At 42.5% G+C, this 20,492-nt stretch overlaps 1 protein-coding gene across 1 annotated transcript in view; it reads left to right on the top strand.

Moving 5' to 3' along the window:
• The window catches only part of LOC115572152 (xenotropic and polytropic retrovirus receptor 1 homolog), a 106,372-nt gene that overhangs the window by 64,346 nt on the left and 21,534 nt on the right, over positions 1-20,492 (top strand). Inside the window, exons 3-7 of the mRNA XM_030401983.1 lie at positions 12,877-12,978; positions 14,255-14,478; positions 15,243-15,392; positions 16,282-16,365; positions 18,715-18,796. Of these exons, the coding sequence (XP_030257843.1) occupies positions 12,877-12,978; positions 14,255-14,478; positions 15,243-15,392; positions 16,282-16,365; positions 18,715-18,796 (642 nt within the window). The remainder of the gene's footprint in view (positions 1-12,876; positions 12,979-14,254; positions 14,479-15,242; positions 15,393-16,281; positions 16,366-18,714; positions 18,797-20,492) is intronic.

Consider the following 20,492-nt stretch of genomic DNA (forward strand, 5'->3'; position numbering starts at 1 on the left):
AATTTCGATTAATTAATCACAAAGCCTCTGATTAATTCGATTAATTATTTTAATCGAGTCCCGGCCCTAATTGCAATGCATTGATGAATCTATATTTTTACCCAACCCTAATAACCAGCCTTTTTCTGTCGATCAAGATACCGGATTCACCAAACTTGTGGAGTTCCTCGAGCCACGTTATACCATGCCAAGTCGCAAGTATTTCTCAGACCAGTACTTATCCGAATTGTACAGTATTGTTTACAGCCACGTCGAGAAGCTAATTTCTGGTGCTGTATCCATTAGATTCACTACAGATATATGGTCTTCAAGCGTTAACCAGGTTAGCATGTTGAGTTTGACTGCACAATGGCTAGGTGAGGACTTTGTGTTGAAAAAGGCTGTACTTCATTCTCAAGAGTGCCGTGGGTCTCACGCGGCAGACTGAATTGCATCTTCTTTTGAAGGGATGTTTGAGAAATGGAATATCCCTAAGGTAAAAGTGCACATAGTGTAAAAAGCCTGCATATAATGGTATCGGGTGATAGCGGTAAAAGAAATTAAGAGTTTGACAATATAGGAATATCGGATATCTGCAGAAAAGCCAATATCGAGCATCCCTAGTAAACAATGTACAAATCTGATATTTACGTGGACTGTCACATATAGCAGCAGCTGATCAGAGCTGCATCATGTTAAAGCTGCACAGATCTGAGGTCCGGGCTCATGAACCCCCTGAAAACATAAATATAAGAAAATACAGGCAGATTGCAGGTTCTCTACTGATACAGACAGTGCCACACTTCTAGTGGGTCATACGTGATGATGAAGATGATTGTTTGTGAAGGTGCTGTGGTCACCATTCTTCAGGGACGATGTTCTGTACACATCACTCCTAGATAACACAACCTGTTACATAATCAGTTTTTTCAGATGCCTTCACAGCACAGCCTCTCTTCACACTCTGTCTCCTTTGCTTGCTCTCCCTGTTCAGCCGGTTTGACCTGCATCACATGTCAACTAAATGACATTGACAGCAGAATAGCTGGTGTGGCCAGTCCATGTAGGAAGGAAGCCTGGGCTTGGAAGTTGTCGCTAATTCTATGGCTAAAGAAACCCCCCAGTCCATCTCTGTGACTTTCATACAGACAGCGAGGCAGAATATCAGAGCGAGATTCCCGCTTTGAAAGGGCAGTGTGAACAGGAATTGTGGGAAAATATCATGTCCGACAGCCAGGGCTGTAGCGATACACTAGTCTCACGATACACGATATTCAGCTCACGATATGATATATATCACGATATTCAGCAACAATACAATTCAATACGATTCAATACACTTACATCATTTTCTGAAAAATCTTAAATGGACAGTTATTTTGGTGACATCTTTTGAGTGTTTCATTGACTTGGATTGAATTAATTGAACTGAAAAATAAAAGCATCAATTACACTATATATGGCTCTGACTGGACAGAGAGTCTAGCTTGCAAATGCTGGACAAAATGAATCAAAGATGTGGTGAGGAAATTAGTTTAATTTATTGAAACAGTGCAAAGTGTAGCTTACAAGCCTTTGAAAAATAAATGAAGTGCAGTATTACAATGAACAATGAATGAGAGTAAAAAAATGCAGCAAGTGGCCTGTTCTGAACAGATTCTTTGACAGCTTTTTTAGCTTGACACTGAACATATGAGGTAGCCATTCTAGCCTCCAGGTAAGTAAACATAGTACCATGGCTTCTCCAAAACAGCCAATAATGTCTTAAATAATGTCCTGTCTTAGCCAAGTAGTTTAAGGCCTGTAGGCCTACAAGTATGTGAGGTAGCCTGTATAGCCACCAGGAAAGTAAAAATAAACCATGGCAGCCAATAATTCAAGTCCATAGGAGCAACATTTAAGCCAACTTAAAATTATACCCATCTTAGCAGAGTAGCTCAAGGCCTGTAGGCCCTGACCTACAAGTGAACACTAAACAGAAAGTCTCCTCTCCACATAACTGCAGACCAGCCAGGTTGGGTCCGGTGTGGCTCTCGGGCATGTCCCTGGTTTGTAAGACATACGTAACAGGCTCCCATTCGTCGTTGATAAAGTGGGCCGTGATGGTGACATATGCTTCAGTTGTTCGAGTGGTCCACCCATCGCACGTCAGGGCAACTCTCTCCGTGCTGGCCAGGGTAGCTTTGACGTGTGCCCTTGTCTTGAGTGTATAGACTGGGAACGCAAACCTTGGTGAGGCGTTCGCAGGTTGGAATAGACTAGCGGGGCTCCATCGCGTTCACCATGCGCCTAAAGCCTGCGTTTTCCACCATCGAATAATGTCTCAAATCCTGACAAATAAAGTAGGCAATGGACTCTGTAATCTTATGCGACCTTAGTGAAGTAGATGGGAACTTGTGGGAACAACAGCCATCGCAATCCAGCATGGTTTGTTTTGGGTCACGGCGCAGCCTCTTCGGTTCCTTAGTTAGTATTACCTTGTCCGGTTGGTGACGTTTTAGGTGGGCTTGTAGGTTGGTGGTATTTCCAGAGTATTTCACGTTTGTGTGACGCAGCTTGCAAACCGACAGACTTTCATCTAAATCACAGCTTTCCTTATTTTAAACCCAAAGTGCTCCCACAAAGTGCTGGAGTTATATTCGCCGCTATTCTCTTTAATCTCCTCGCTCTAACTCATAAACAGGAAGAGGAAGACGTCGGCGTCTGTGTAAAGAGAGTATCTAGACAGGTAGAAATGCTCTACAGCGACACTAGCGGCTGGCTGACCTAATCACTCTTCCTTCCTATATATTGCAGGATCGATAAAATTGCTCAGCCTTACCGTCAGCCCATCACTAACATTTTAGTCCCATTCTTTCTCATCATTGAAAACACACATTTCATCAATTTTTATTATGAAAGATCTATTTTTAGCTCATCGAGCCTTAGTCATGAAAAAAAGGTCGTTGACAAACATTTTTTTGTTATAGCTTTAGTTAACAAAATGAACACTGGTAGGGAGGCATGGCCGATGTGACCTAAAATGTATGTCTTGGTACTTTTGTTCATTTTTCCCAGTGATGGTATTATATCACAGTAGGACAAAAACAACAGGGATAGTCTAGTCAAGAACATTTACATCCAGCAGCAGCAGACACACAAACTGAGGATCACAGAGCAGAAGGAGTGTTAAAGTGAAACTATCGCCAAAAAGCAACCAAGGCTTTATTTGTGATTGAATATGAGTCAAACCTTCATTCACAAAGTACAACACTAAGACTACTAAAAAGAAGGTTTTTGAACTACTCACCGTAGGAGCTGGATTTCAGGCGTGTGGCCATCATGGCACACAAAGTGTCGATCCCCAAGTGCAACCTAACAGGTAGGAGGTCCACCATTACTCTCCTGCCTGTTAGGATCGACACTTTTTGTTGCAGCCACGTTAGCAGCAGAACGTGCTAACACTGAGTTCAACAGGTTGACAAAATAAACAGTTACATAAAACAATGACAGAATTTACAGATTTGAATTTTGAACTCTGTGACGATCCATGCTGGAGCTTGAGGTTTAAAGAGCAGCCTGCTTTCTGTGTTGCTGGCCCTCGTTGAGGAGGCAGTCTGAAGTAAAATGGTTGCTGCACACGTGTCAGAGTTTCCAGTTGTTGTGAGGACGTTTCCATCAAGATGACATTGATCCACTGGGTCTTTACTTCCTGTGATGGTGGGAGCAGATGGAGACGTTGGAGGAGGAAACAGTAGTTACTGGATGTAACACCAGTTCTATGAGGACGTGTTAAGCCCTCTAACTGCATGTTCTCACAGCAACAGGAAAACACATTCATTTTAATACACTAAACACTTGCAAGTTCATGACACCAGTGACGATGATGAAGCCGTTGTACCACCCACCCCAAAGTGTAAGGGTGACTATTGATCCTTTCACAATATATGAACACATGAAATTTTAGAAGCGCAGACACTGAAGTTTTTTTATCAGCTCTATGGCTCTTGTTATCGACTGTTCCTGTTCCATCAGCAGTATGAAACATCTCTGTTGTTAAAGGCTGTGTCAGCTTCGAACTGTGGTCAGGGAGCACTGGTGGACACTCCTTCAATGCCACAGGGCTAAGCTGTTGCCATCCTCACAGCTATCCTCATATGGCCTTAACCAGCTCCTGCTAAATCAACAGAGGCTCTTGAGGAGCTGCTCTAGGATTTATGTTCTGACAAACTGTTGTTCATACTGAACATTTCAGTTACCTCCAGCAGAGGAGCCAGTTGGTAAATCAAACTCTTCTGAACTGCTGTTTCATTAAGTGCCTTTGAGCAAGACACAGAGCTCTGATGGCTGTTAGCACACCTCTGTTTGATTGTGTGTAACTGTGTAAGAGTAAAGCATGGTGTTGCTAAAAAAAAATGCTAGAAACATCAATTGTCCAATGAAAAGTATAGCCTATCACAGAGACAGACATGTTATAATCATAATAATGATGATAATCATGATGACGGGCTGAGACACAGAGAGAAAAGAGCAGAATAAGGCCAAAAAGGGATAAGGAGATTACTGTAGTCTGACTGTGGTGACTGTCTCTGTGTTTGTGCACGCGTGAGAGAGGGGGAGAATTGGAGGGAGTGGTTGGGGCACTCCAATTGACTTAATTTGGTGTCTTGTCTAAAAGTAGCCAGTCTGAATCACAGTGAATCACTGAGTCTGCAGAGTCTGACTCAAAACCACCTGCTTATTTGTTGTTTGGTTGTTGTTGACGTGACAGCAGCTACAAGTTAGTGGTTGGACACACAGGTTCTCTATGTCCACTATTCAATTAAAGTTTACCAGAATCTGTCCTGGCGTGAGATCTTAAATGGCGAGATCAGAAATGATGTGAATTACAGGACTGTGTTCTGGTTAAAGTGTATAAAATGTATTTGTCTCATTGGGAGGAACATGAGTTCACCTGTTTTGCACACTATTTGGGAGACAAGTAAATATAACTCATCAACATTGTTGCCAGAACAGCGGAAGCTGTACCACATGCTGGCACGTCACTTGTTATGGACATATCAGAAAACATGATGAACTGATACATGATCCTGTGCAATTTTCTTAAGACTGGTTTGTGATTTTGACTAGTCTTATTTGTCTCATTTGAAGTTTTCACTGGTTCTGGCTTTGGCTCTGCCTTTCCATATGAAAGCATGTGACTGTGCTGCTGTGTGTCCTTCAAGGGCCAGATCAGAACCATGACTGTGCTCTTCCCTCCGTTTTTAGATAGTGTGATGCTAAAACTTGGTGTTGACCTATTAAAAGTAAAGAAGTAGTTATTGATTTATCAGAGATAAGGTCACAGACAGTAATACAAATGATGAGAGCATTAAAAGCATCTGCTCTTTTGTCGGGATCAGGTAACATGATATCAGCAGATAACAGCTCATAATATACACTACTCACAATAAGTTAGGGATATTGTGAGAGACGCAGTGGATTTCATACATACAGTGTTTGTTTCACTTCAGAGAGTTTTGGGATAGGGAGTAAGGCTGAGCAATTTTATCGATTCTGCAATATATATCGATATTTTGTTTCCCCAGAAAGTATCGATTTTTCAGCCGCGGGTATCGATACATTAAGTCCCATTCAAATCCCCCCTGTTCCGCCCGGCACTCTGCTCGCTGGCCATTCTCCCCCGTTCGCTTTGCAGGAAGAGCGATTAAGTCAGCCAGCCGCTAGTGTCGCTGTAGAGCATTTCTAGCAAGTTACCCGTCGAGATACTTACTTTACTTTCCTGTTTACGCAGTCAGAGCGAGGAGATTCAAGAGAATGGCGGCGAATATCAATCCAGCACCTTCATGCTTGAAAGCAGATGTGTGGGAGCATTTTGGGTTTAAAAAGAAGAAGGAAAGCGACGATTTAGATAAAAGTCTGGCGGTTTGCAAGCTGTGTCACACAAACGTGAAATACTCTGGTAATACCACCAACCTACGAGCCCACCTAAAACGTCACCACCCGGACAAGGTAACGTTAATGCTAACTGAGGAACCTAAGAAGTTGCGGCGTGACCCAAAACAAACCATACTGGATAACGATGGCGGTTGTTTACACAAGTTCCCATTTACTTCACCAAGGTCGCAAAAGATCACGGAGTCCATTGCCTACTTTATTTGTCAGGATTTGAGACCTTATTCGGTGGTCGAAAACGCAGGCTTTAGGCGCATGGTGAACGCGATGGAGCCCCGCTATCCTATTCCAACCCGCGAACACCTCACCAAGGTTTGCATTCCCAGGCTGTATGCTCAGACAAAGGCACACGTCAACGCCTCCCTGGCCACCGCGGAGAGAGTTGCTGTTACGTGTGACGGGTGGACGTCGCGAATAACTGAAGCATATGTCACCATCACGGTCCACTTTATCAACGAGGAATGGGAGCTTGTTACGCATGTCTTACAAACCAGGGACATGCCCGAGAGCCACACCGGACACAACCTGGCAGAACATTTGAGAAAGGCTCTTGCTGAGTGGGGAATCACAGAAAAGGATCCAGTAATTGTCACTGACAATGCGTCAAATATGACAATCGCAGCTGAGGAGGCAGCATTCACACTTCATGTCAAATGCTATGCTCACACTCTAAATCTGGCTGCACAACGGGCCCTCAAAATCACAGCAGTCGCACGCCTGTTGGGAAGAGTGAGACGCATTGTGAATTTTTTCAGACGAAGCACCACAGCCCACAACAAGCTGAAAGAGAAACAGAGGCTTCTACGACTGCCAGAGCACAAGCTGATGACAGACGTGGTTACCAGGTTAGTGTGTGGTTACTTTTCAATATTTTATGTTTTTATTACTAATTTATTTTGTAATTAATTTAAAGCAGCATTCTGTGCATCCATGCTGTGAAGGGTGCTATAGGTCTATAAATAAAGTTTCTCACTCTTATTTAACTACAGGTGGAACAGTGCGCACGACATGTTGGAAAGATTCCTTGAGCAACAACCAGCCATCTGCGCAGCCCTGCTCTCGAGTGAGGTCAGGAAGACCGAGAAGGATCTGTGCACACTGACCGAGTCAGACGTGACAACAGCTGAAGAAGTAGTCAGCGCGATGAAGCCCATGAAGGAGGCTACACAGTACATGTCCAAGGAGAAGACCCCCACACTGTCAGTCGTCGCGCCCCTCCAGGACACACTGATCAACGGACTGAAACTGGTAGAAGGCGAATCTGCAGTCATAAAAGAGATGAAGGCTGCCATGGCTGGGGATCTTCAGAAGAGGTACACCGACCTCAAGGCAACTCTCCATGCATGTTCAGCTATGGATCCAAGATTCAAAAGTCTTCCTTTCCTGACTGAGAACGAAAGACAGAAAGTTTATGATGGACTGATTGCAGAGGCTGCAAGACTGAGCATGCAGCCATCAGAGGTAAGGCAATGATGGTACTGCTAGGTTTAACCCTTGGCCTTGTATCCTATCCACCATCTCCTGGCAAGCGAAAGCATAGACCTAAATAACAATTGTAATAATAATTGTTCAAAGTTTAAAAGGCAGTTTAAAATGGATAAATATTAAATAGTTTAAAAAGCATAAATACTATAATGTAAACAGTTTTAAAGGCATAGATATTAAATATATTAATTAAAAGATTTATTACAGTAAAAGCTCATGAATTTCGTTTCATGTTGACCTATTTAATTTAGTTGTCACTTTGGAGTATGGATGAAGAGGGGACAGCAAATACTGGTGCTGATGATGAGGGGATGGCATCCGAAGAAGAGGCTGTAGACGATGGAGAGCGATTGAAGGAAGGAGAGAGCAGTCAAGGTCAGCATCCTCCACCCAGGAATCCAAGGCCGTCTTGTCCACTGGCTGCCCTTCTTGGTGAAAGATATGGTGGTGGTGCAGCACGAAACAAGACTAATACCCAAGAGGACGAGGCCAAGGAGCAGATGACACGCTACAAGGAGGCAGATCTCCTGGAAGTGAAAGAAGATCCACTGGTCTGGTGGAAGGATCACCAGTATGAGTATCCACTCTTGTCACACCTTGCTAAAAGGTACCTCTGCATCCCTGGCACTAGTGTATCCTCGGAGAGGGTCTTCTCCACCGCCGGAGATATCATCACTGCTCAGAGAAGTGCACTTCTCCCAGAGCACGTCGATCAGTTACTATTTCTGAACAAAAATCTGAAGAGAATGTAGATCACTTGGTCTGCAGTTATGTTGAGAGGAGACTTTCTGTTTCGTGTTCACTTGTAGGTCAGGACCTACAGGCCTTAAACTACTCTGCTAAGATGGGTACAGTTTTAAGTTGGCTTAAATGTTGCTCCTATGGACTTGAATTACTGTCTGCCATGGTTTATTTTTACTTTCCTGGTGGCTACATTTTAAGTTAAATGTTTAAATGTTGTTCTTGGTGACTTAAAGTATTGGCTGTTTTGGAGAAGCCATGGTACTATGTTTACTTACCTGGTGGCTAGACTGGCTACCTCATATGTTCAGTGTCAAGCTAAAAAAGCTGTCAAAGAATCTGTTCAGAACAGGCCCCTTGCTGCACTTTTTAACTCTCCATTGTTCATTGTAAGAGTGCACTTTATTTACTTTTCAAAGGCTTGTAAGCTACAGTTTGCACTGTTTCAATAAATGAAACACATTTTCTCACCTCATCTTTGATTCATTTTGTCCAGCATTTGCAAGGTGTAGACTCTGTCCAGTCAGAGTCATGTATTGTGTAACTGATGCTGTCAGTTTTCAGTTCAATTAATTCAATGTTTGTATTGTCGTATTCACTCACAAGATGTCACCAAAATCACACTGTCCCTTTTAAAATCTTTCAGAAAATGATGTATCGAATCGTATCGAATCGTATCGAATCGTATCGCTGGCTGAATATCGTGATATATATCATATCGTGAGCTGAATATCGTGTATCGTATCGTATCGTGAGATTAGTGAATCGCTACAGCCCTAATAGGGAGGCAATTGTATTGGGGTGATAGACACTCCTCATTTTGTGTTTTCCACGTAATGGTCTCACTGTGTACAGTGTGCCTTACATATTGGGGCCAATACCAAAAAACTAAAAGACAACCCTTTTCAATGTGGCATCAATTTCAACATTATGTGAGTATAAAAAGCTGGTATTGTCAGTAAGTCATTCCAAGTTCATCATTCAAACAGCCATGAACACACGACGTCACTTAACAGACGAGCAGCAGCACCTGGCCATAGTGCGCCTTCGGGTCGGTGGCAGGCAGTCAGATGTTGCTCGTGAACTTGGTGTGTCTCAAAGTGTCATCAGCAGACTTGCATTAAGACACAGAACTACTGGCAGAGTTTGTGACAGACCCAGGAGTGGAGCCCCACGAGTGACAGACCGCAACGATGACCAGTACCTAAGGACCTATGCACTCAGACATCGTTACGCAACTGCCACACAGCTGCAGGCCCAGTTACGAGATGTGAGGGGTACTAGGGTTTCCAGACAAACCATTCGAAACCGACGCCACCGCTTTGGCTTGAATGCCAGACGACCGTTGCAGGTGACTCCACTGACACCAAGACACCGCCGTGAACGTTTGCAGTGGGCACAAGACCATGTGACCTGGACAATGCAGCAGTGGTCTACCGTCCTGCTCACTGATGAGTGTCGGGTCACTTTGCACAGAAATGATGGTCGTCAGCGTTGCTGGAGAAGGCGAGGTGAGCGATACGCCGAGGTCAACATGGTCCCCAGGGTTCCCTTTGGTGGAGGAGGTGCAACAGGCTGGGCAGGCATCACCAGTCAGCGCAAAACAGATTTGGTTATTGTACATGGTTCAGTCACTGCACGTTCTTACCTCAGAGTCATCATAGAACCCATCATCATCCCCCAATTCCGCCAGCACACCCCCAACTTTCTGTTCATGGATGATAATGCTCCACCACATCGTGCCAGAATTGTCACAGCTCGACTTAAGGAAGTCGGAGTGCCTCATATGGTATGGCCAGCAATGTCCCCTGACCTGAACCCCATAGAGCACGTCTGGGACCAGCTGAAGCAGAGACTGGATGATCGTATCCCACCCCCACGTGACCTGGCAGAACTGCGTGTAGCACTTGTGGAGGAGTGGAACGCATTGCCTCAGAACAACATCATGAGGCTAGTGAGGAGCATGAGACGTCGCTGTCAAGCTGTCATTGCGGCAAATGGTGGAAACACCCGCTACTGACATTGTCAATTTTTGTTATTTTGGGCTGTCCTTGTTATTGTCTAAATTTTTGGGGTAATAAATATTAAACTAATGAAAATGGTGTTTCTTCTCATTCATTATTAGTAATATCAAAGGGAACGTTTACTTATTTCATTAAGATTCAGACCAAATAGGAAAAGCACTCATGTAAATAACAATATCCCTAACTTATTGTGAGTAGTGTATTTCACATCAAGAAGGAAAAATAGTGATGACATTGAGAAAGGCTCTATTTTACTTCAGTGTCCTAGTAAAGGCTTCCTTAGATTCAGCAGTTTTGTCTGAAAGGGTCGTCAGAGTAATGTTTAAATCTTTGCTCACCACCAGTTTGGAGTTTTTTTCTTTTTCTGCATCTTTAAAACATGATAGTGTTGCAGATGGATGATGCGAGCTGATGCGAGTTGCTGTCACTCAGTCTAAGGTATAAGCTACGTGTATAAATATATTTTTGAAAATCAATATTAGAAAATAATAATCTGTGCATGCAACTAGAGGTGGGTGCAATTCATTGATGTGGCGATGCATCGCGATGCGTCACGTGACGATTTGGCATCGATTAATTAACGTTGATCCTTTGCCACAAGACCGGAACAAAATACACGTAACCAGAACCTTAGAGCGCGCGCCGCCCGGACTGTTTAGTGAGTGGGGCCACAACAAATGGAGCAGTAACGTTAGTTTCTTTGCAAAATGGCAACAGCTTTAGCAGCCCCCAAAGAGCGGCCGATTCTCTCGCCACCGGGGTTCACTGCAACCATGTGGAAGCACTTTGGATTTTATGAGAGAGCAAACAAGACGACTGACAAGACCTACGCGATTTGCTGTTTTCAGTGTTTTCCGCCAATAGAGGGGGCTCTCATGCAAGTGGAGCTTTCCCTGCTCGAAGTCAAGTAGGTCAAAGTGCAAATGTTTACATAGTCATAAAATAATATATTTTGTGTCTTTGAAAAATACAAGTCAACTGTTCAAAAAACCTTGTTATTTACTTAAAGGAGAACTTCGGTCGATTTAAAGATGCAGCTTTATTGCTCAAGCTACCCTTGAATTACTAGTACCGAAGACGCGAACACATTTGGTCAAACCATTACAGAGCTCCGTGAACGCAGGTTTAGCATTGAACGCTAACAGCATGGGGTCAGAACTTTACACTGTGTTTTAAGCATCTTAACATGCTCCACATCTCACACCAAAAGTTATGCAACATCAGCAGACACCTTACAACACAGCACTGTAGCGTGTATGACTCAAAATGAATAAAAAAGTAGTTAAAACAGTGTGTTTGTGCAAGGAGCTACTTACCTGTTTGTTGACATCCGCGTCCGCGGGCATTGATCCCAGCCAGGTCAGGGACTTCTGGTTTTGCCTTCGCCCCACTAAAGGTGCCCACACCTGTGTGCAAGGGTGCTCAGGATGCATACATTCTTCCTCGGCTTTCCCTGGTACACAGTCGGAGTCGCATCACTTCAGCACCTTTGTGTTGGACAGCTCCGCTTGCTGTTTCACGGAGGGGGAACTCTCGTTTTTGGTTGTCCATGGTATTATTATTATTATATTATATTATTTACCAATATTGGTGTTGTGGCATTCATGCCAATAAAACAAATTTAAACTGAATTGAATTAATAAACTTTTAGATTCTTGCCTATATACTTATAAGTGTTGTGTTTACAAATGAGTAATAAATCCAGATTTGAGTTAGGCATTTGAGGTATAGTGCCCAGGAGCACTAAATGGGGTTAATACGGGCCTGGATCTGAGTACTGTGTTTTACAGCTGGCTGCAGTAACAGATCATTGTCAAGCATGTCCAGCAAAAAGTGCTCTGATCTGTCGGTGCCACAGTCCGAGGCCAGTTCTCTCAAGAGCTGATCAAACGTTATTTGAGTGAAATGGATCATTGATGAGCCTGAGCACAACATAGCAAGTCCATTCTGCTGTCTGTATACACTTTTCTTAGTACTGTATCTAAGGCCTTAGAGTGTGTTTGTGTGAGTGTGTGTGCTTAAAATGAACAAAGATATTTAAAGTGTAACTATGCAGCTTATAGTTTTATGACTGCTCTAGCTTTGCCACACATTGACTTGTTACTATTTGTGTTTCTTTGCTGTTTGTAAAAGTATGAAAGAGTCGTCCCTACAACTTTGTCAGCATTAAGAGAAATATTTGACAAAATATTCTTCAGATATAAATGAATGTGTTAATGAGAGGACATTTCATGTGCCAGCATCTCCACATTGTGTTTATGCAACTGTAGTCAAGGAGAAAGCTGCGATGCTGTGATGCTGGATGAGATAACTTATTGAAGTTAGTATGTTAAACTTGTAATCTGTATGAGATGAGTCAAAGTTGTGAAAGCTAACTCGAGGCGAATTATAAACTCTAACTAAAAAGACAGGCTTTGAAAAGGTGTTGATAGGAAGCAGTAAGAGAATCCAGAGGCTCTGATGCCCTGTTGCTGTCTCACTGCTCCATCTGCTGGTCAGAGCAGGACAGTATGGGGCACTGTGCACAAAACCTGAGATTTTCCATTCACACTTGTCCTTGTTGTGTCTTTACTGTCCTCTATTCCCCTTCCCTTTCTGCCATCCTGTCCATTTGCTGTCTATATCCATGTCCCTTAATCAGTGCTGTGAGACAAGTGTCGTAATGTAATGATAATAATAATAAGCTATCTCCCCATATCATATGTTCTTGCAGTGACAGACGAGGACACAGTTAAGAGGTACTATGCCAAGTTTGAGGAGAAATTCTTCCAGACATGTGAAAAAGAACTGGCCAAGATCAACACCTTCTACTCTGGTAATGACCACTACTACTGAGTTACACACACACACACTAGGGCTGTAACGATACACCAAACTCACGATTCGGTTTGTATCACGATTTTACACTTACGGTTTGATACAAACCTCGATTATTATTATTTTCTTTTAATTAAACATTTTTTTTATGTAACATTTCAATAACCTCTGTATATGATACTCGTCTGATAGTATCAGAGGCGCAGTATTGGCAAACTGAAGCAGTGTGAATAGATGAACCGGCTGTGCGTATGGAGGGCATGTCGATCGGATGGTCTGTTAACTGCACAGGTCCCTCACTCAACTAAATAAAGAGAAATGTCCCACAAAGCAACGTTACAGAACCAAACTAAAGTAATGAAGTAACTGAAACTGTCTTCGGCAACGAGGAAAAAAATACTGCAGCTGTACGTGGATAGGGCTCTGTCCTCCTGTCCGTCCTCCCGCCTGTCCTACCGACTCGTCACATTTCTGCCCAATAAACAGCGTCCCTCACTGGCAAAAAACTTTTACTCACCAAGTGTTTGTGATGAAAAAAAATCTCTGTGACAGTCAGCCCTCCAGACCGAGACTTCAGTGAACTTTCCCCCAGAAAACAGCCTTCGTCCTCACAAGTGACAGAGTCAGACAGTGACTTGTTCACTGATGACCATTATGTAATCATGTAATTTAGCGCGAAAAACGTAACTTTGTTACTTTCCAGGATGTTTTGTGGGTCAGGATCTTAATCACTACACATTAAAACGGCATCCATATGATTATAACTTATCCGCGGGTGTAGATTGACAGGGGAAACACCTTGAAAAGATACACACGCCATCATCATTCTGACGTGTACCATCACGCCGGCTTTCTGTGTGAATTACACTGCAGTTCGTCTTTACGCCAGTGGTGCTTCACTCTGTGTAAACGACCAACGACGGAGAATTGGCGAACCTCCGCTGTGATGGTAATGCAACTTCTCCTGTGTGAAAGGGGCTACTTATTATTACTCATAGGGCTGGATCTGTACTGGAAGTTGTGTCTCTAATTCCAGTGTGATTCTGCCTTCTCACACTGTGAGACAAGTTCATGGATCTGAGTGTCGCGATTTCAGTTTCGATACGTGTATCGTTACAGCCCTAGCGCGCGCACACACACACACACACACACACACACACACACACACACACACACACACACAAAGTCACAAATGTTAAAGCTTGGTGTGTTGTGCTCACTCTCCTGCAGTGGCTTTCTGTCTTTCAATCATCTTTATCTTGTGCTCTCTCTAGAAAAGCTGGCTGAGGCTCAGCGGCGATTCGCTACGCTGCAGAACGAGCTGCAGTCCTCTTTGGATGCCCAGAGGGAGAGCTGGGCTAATGGGCGGGGCCTGAGGAGGAGGAAGACAGTGTTTGCTCTGTCGCAGCAGGAACGTTGCAAACACAGGAACATAAAGGACCTGCAACTGGCCTTCTCTGAGTTCTACCTCAGCCTCATTCTGTTGCAGAACTATCAGGTGCACAAACTTCACTTCAACGGGAGATATGCATACAAAGTTTCATTCTATTCTCCTCCTTAAGACCTTCATTTTATTTCATTGTCCCTGGCAAGACGTCAAAAAGGAGCATAATTAACATGTCATGTAACATATTTACAATATACAACATAACCATTAAGTTACTTATGCTCACAGATTGACACATACACGTGTTATAATTTGGGAATTTTAGGACAAACAACAAGTGACAATTATCTGTTTGTTGACTGCTGTAGATGTGATTGGTACAAACTGTTGTTGAAACTGCACTGATGTGTGTGTTTGTAAAATGATGGCCATTGATAAGTGAAGGGTGAGAGGAGATGAGATAAATGCAGAGATAAAGGAATGACAGTAGGTTTTGTTGGTCATGGGTGGTGCATACGTTTATGTATGTGGGCTTAGGTTTTGGGTTGGATTGTGGTTGGGGTTCAGATCATGAATGTGTTCCGTGTTTCATTAACCCAGACAGGGTTATATGTTTCTAAAGTCTTGAGGTTTTCTTTTTTTTCTTTTTTTTCTTTTGTAATTTTCCTAATCTCTTCATTTAACAGAGGGGGGTGTACTGTGCTGTTTGTTTTGTAAAGTGTAGATTTGATTATGGATTTGATTTGTTTGTGGTGGAGGAACTGATCTCTCCCAATCCTGTACTTCTGGATTAGTGTGTTGATGGTTTGTGTCATCTTTCATGACATGCTATACTCTCTCTCTATCTCTCTCTGTCTCTCTCTCTTTCTTTGTAGAACCTGAACTTCACAGGTTTCAGGAAGATCTTGAAGAAGCATGATAAGATCTTGGAGACGTCGAGAGGTGCTGACTGGAGGGTGGCTCATGTTGAAGTGGCTCCATTTTACACATGCAAGAAAATCACACAGCTCATCTCTGAGACTGAGGTAATGTGTTGTTGCTGCAGCAGGACGCACAAGTCCACATAGTCAACATTGTAATTCAGAAGTAGCTGTAAGAAACACTCACTGATATTATCAGTTAGAGGTCGACCGATTAAGGACCTTTTACAAACTGTTGTTATCATCTGAACTTGGCTTCAATAGTTGCACAGCCTCCACTGACCAATTGGTGGAGTATGTCACCAATTTGCATTGAAGGTACACTGAGTCAATGATTATCATTTGAGGGCCACGTCTGCTGAAAATATCTAAATCCTCTTAATATCCCTCTTCCTTTTTAATCTCAAGTAAACAACAGACAACACAGACAGACAACTGCTCTTCGTTAACGTTAGATATGCAGCAGCCGTACAAGCGTGTATTGATAATAAAATTAATGTCATATTTTTCAATGTAGACCAAGAGAGATTAACATTACATCAAATATTTTTGTTCATAAGGTGATTCTCCACACCATGAAATACCTTCCACGCATTACTCTGGCAACCTCAGTTGATCTATTCTCACATATAACGCAATACCATCACCTTGTTAACGATACACTGAAGGCAGCTGGGGAGGCAGGAGAAGAAACCATTCTGTTGACGTTACAATACTTAATCCTCATCCAGACAAATGTTCAGTTCAACAGCAAAGTTAAAGTGAAACTCTCGCCTTTCACTCTCGTGAAATATATATATATATATATATATATATATATATATATATATATATATATATATATATATATATATATATATATATATATATATATATATACATACATACATACATATATACACACACACACACACACACAGTCCGTCGACCTCCATTATCAGTTATTGTCAGTTTGGAAGAGAACAGCCCTGATGATGCACTCTGTGTCTTTTAGGCGTTGGTCACAACTGAGTTGGAAGGTGGTGACAGGCAGAGAGCCATGAAGAGGCTGAGGGTACCTCCCCTGGGAGCTGCACAGGTCTCATTCACACACACACACTTTCCTTAAAGATACAATATGCAAGACCTCTGCATTAAAATGTCTTAAATGAACTAGACCTTAGTTGTATACGTTGCTGAGTTGTGACCTCATATTATCCCCGATGTCAAGTTCACTTTTTTTTTTTTTGTTTCTTTGATATTTTAGTTACTGACTCCAGGGTTCGTACGGGTGCTTGAAATCTGTGAAAGTGCTTGAGTTTCAATGTTGTGTTTTCAAGGTCTGAAAAGTGCTTGGATTTTAGTTTAAGTGCTTGAAAGTGCTTGACATTATGTCTATGCTAATGTCATATACTCTACGTCTTTCACAAAATTGGGATCAGACTGGATAGTTTGCTTATAACAAGGAGAAATAAAATCAGTAAGAGAACCGTATGTGGAGATGTTTCCTCCTGGGCTCCGCTGAGCCTCTCTGCTCCTCTCCGCGACCTGCCGGTCTGTGTGTGACCCCGCCCCTTTCGAAGAGAGACAGCAGGAGATGACAAAATGCTGGGAGGCTGTTGTGTCAACAAGCGTTGGCTTGAAAATTATAACTACAAACTATGGTTAAGATAAGGACCGAATCAAAGAGTGGCGTCATGCAAGGTCTGCAAAAAAGATTTGCAGATTTGTGCAATGGGAGAGCCTGCGCTCTCCAGTCACAAGAAATGTAAGTTAAGACTTTTTGAGTAACTTAGGCCAACACTGCACGTTAACTTTATGTTAACCGCTAACGTTAGCTAAACCATAACACGCTAAATAATAATTAACACACCATTAATCACGTTAAGTGACCTCGTTAAGTTAGCGCCTGATTGTCCGTGTGTCGTTACACATGCAGACTGGTAGCAATAGAGAAGGATGGCTGAAGAGAAGGTCGAATTTGATGCACCAGAGCTGAAAGTGCCAGAGTCAGAAACTGACTGTTCAGTTTGTCTCTGTAACGTCACACCAGGCACTAACATACGTAAGAGCTTCAAGTGTGAAAAGGAAATGTTCACTTTTCTCCCATTTTCATGACTTACTTCTAATAAAGTAAGATTAGCCTACATTGTAAGGCCCTTTAGCTAATGTTTATGAAGTTTTTGTATGTTTTATCTGGATACAGACTGATGTGAAACAGATTGACGTTATGTCGCTGTTCTATTGGCTGATATATTATAGTCAGTAGCCCAGCAGCACTAACCTGTTGAGGCAATGATAGCTTACCTTGTTATTGCTAGCCTGGACGGGGATCTTGCTCACAATTTTTCGAAAAGATGGAGAATCCACTGTTGAAAGTGGCAGCATATCTTCGACAACATACTCTGCCACAGTCTCCTCCCTTTTTGAGGTTCAAGCATCGCAGAACGGGAGAATGTTTTTGCTGCTTAGTTTTTTCTCCACTCTCATCCTCAGTTTGCTTTCTTTTGGTTACTAGCTTAATGTTAGTGTGGCACCGCTCTAGATGTTTCGTTAAATTACTTGTGTTGTTTCGCGAGGTAGAGAGATCTTTTGGTTTTGCACACAAAGTGCACGTAGCTATAATGTTCTTCACATCCTTGTCTATGAGGAACTGAAAATAATGAGCGTATGTCCATCTTGCGAGTGTAGAGTCCAACTCTTCTGCTGCTGCAGTCGTCTTCTCCTCAATCAATAGTTCTCCAGCACTAACAGGAAGTTGATGGCGATTTTGTATAAAAACAACACACCACTTAATTTCGGGTTTAAAATGCATTGTAACACGTGTTACTGGGATTTGTACCAAGTAAAATATTTTTTTTGTAATGCCTTACATTACTGCGTTACAGCAAAAAGTAATGCATTACAGTAATTGCATTACTTTTGTAATGCGTTACTCCCAACACTGCATTTTGAAACATACAAATTTATGTCAAAAAAGAAAATTACAGGGTGCTCTCAGGTCTCTCTTTGTCTCGGTGCGAGTGTGTCTGAAGAACGCCAAGTGGCTTCCATTTTTTTGGATAAAACTTTGTGTTCTCCTTTAATTTCTAAATTTTTTGCTATTATGAAACATAATTTTAGAAGTTTACAGCATAACACAATGTACATAATAGTGATAAAAAGTGAAAAAAAATAAAAATGAGTGTATATATTCCTGTCGATCATGTATTTTACCCCAGCGATATGGTGCTGGAAAAATTTGAAAATGACCCTTAAAAGTGCTTGAAAAGTGCTTGAATTTGACCTTGAAAAATTTGTACGAACCCTGTGACTCAGAACATTAGTATCGTTAAAATTATAGAGTGAGCAGGTTTGGTTTATATTTAAATCTTTAATACAGTAATGTGAATTTTTGATTGTATATTTTGTCATGAGGCATTGACTGCGTTTGTTTGTCTGCCTGCAGCCTGCTCCTGCTTGGACCACCTTCAGAGTTGGCCTTTACTGTGGAGTGTTCCTTGTCTTAATAGTCACTGTAGTCATTACAGGTAACACACACAAGCACACAATCCTCAAAGTATAGATGCAACATAAATTATGTTTCAAAGAATCATTAAAGATAAAAAGGTCTGAAATGTGAGTGATTCAGTTTTTACTTCCTGGAATATGACAGGTCAGTGTGTCCAGGCCATAAATATACTTTGAATATTTTTTTGGGCACTGCTCACAGCAGATCACAGTTTCAGGACACAAAACTGAATTACTGCTTCAAAATTGGTAATGAGAACAAATAAGAAAACTTTAGTTTAAGGCCCACTTTGCTGAGAAGAATAATTTGACTTCTGAAACTTAAATTTACTCTCTGAATCCTCAAAGGATCTTTCACAAGCAAAACGTTCTCCTGGCCTGGTGTAAAATGTGCATACAGACTCAGAGGAAATAGCAGGTTGTGACTGGTTGTCTGAAAATATGATAGTACACTACAAACTGTAACCTAATAGAATAGAATTACTTTATTGATCCCAGACTGGGAAATTATTTTGTCACAGCAGCAGTGGGTCTGCAACAGAACACTCTGTACATAATATTAATAGAAAGCAAGATATATACAATGTGAATATGTACAGTGCAAAACCTACCTACCTACCTAAGGGTTACAATTATCAATAATAATATATACAACAAAACAGTAGAGAGATCAGAGTTCTCTCTGTCAGGCAGAGGTGAGAGAGTTATTGAATAAAGTGATGGCTTGTGGCAGGAAAGATTTCCTGTATCTCTTGTTACGACAGTGTAGCTGAAGCAGCCTTTCAGAGAAGGTGCTCCGCTGTCTGACCAGTGTGAGTTGGAGAGGGTGGAGAGGATTATCCATGATGGATCACAGTTTTTTCAGTGTCCTCCTCTCCACCACAGCCTCCAGAGTGTCCTGTTTACAGCCAATCACAGAGCCAGCCTTCCTGAAGAGTTTATTGAGTCTGTTGGTGTCGCTGGCTCCGATGCTGCTTCCCCAACAAACTACAGCAAAGAAAAGTACACTGGCCACCACAGACTGATAAAAGATCTCCAACATCTTGCTGCACACGTTGAAGGATCTCAGCTTCCTCAGGAAGTAAAGTCTGCTCATCCCCTTCTTGTAAACAGCTTCAGTGCAGTCCCTCCTCCCTTCTTCTTTCCGCTGTTTATCACGTCCCTGTCCGCCCGAACAGTGCTGAAGCCGGGTACAGCCACACTGTGGTCCGGGATGTGTGAGTGGAGCCTGTCTCCATGAAACACAACACATTGCACTCACGATATTCCCTCTGAGACTTTATCAGTGCAGCGAGCTCGTCAGTCTTGTTCCCCAGAGACCTCACGTTCCCCATAACGATCGCTGGTACAGCCGGTCTATGTCTCCTCTTCTTGGCCCTCCGTTTCGCTCCGGCTCTGCAGCCCCGGTGTCTCCTCCACAGCTCCTTCGGGACCTCAGGCCTCGTTCTGGGCAGCAGTGCAGGTTTACACAGCGCAATCAGCTGGTCGCGTGTGTAAACAATGCGCTCAATGATGTGCTCCTGACCCTCCGTTGCTAGGGATAGCAGAAACATCATAAAAAGTGCCGCAAAAGTTTGAAAAAGGACAGTGTCCATCTTCTCACGGTCTCTGGAGAAGAGTTGCCAAAATTCACAACGAAAATCAAAACAGAAATACAAAAAAAATTAAGAAAAACTTGGAAACCCACGGGAGCTGCCACAACAGGCTGCCACCTAG

Source organism: Sparus aurata, chromosome 21, assembly GCF_900880675.1.
Source record: "Sparus aurata chromosome 21, fSpaAur1.1, whole genome shotgun sequence".
NCBI classification, from domain to species: Eukaryota; Metazoa; Chordata; class Actinopteri; order Spariformes; family Sparidae; genus Sparus; species Sparus aurata.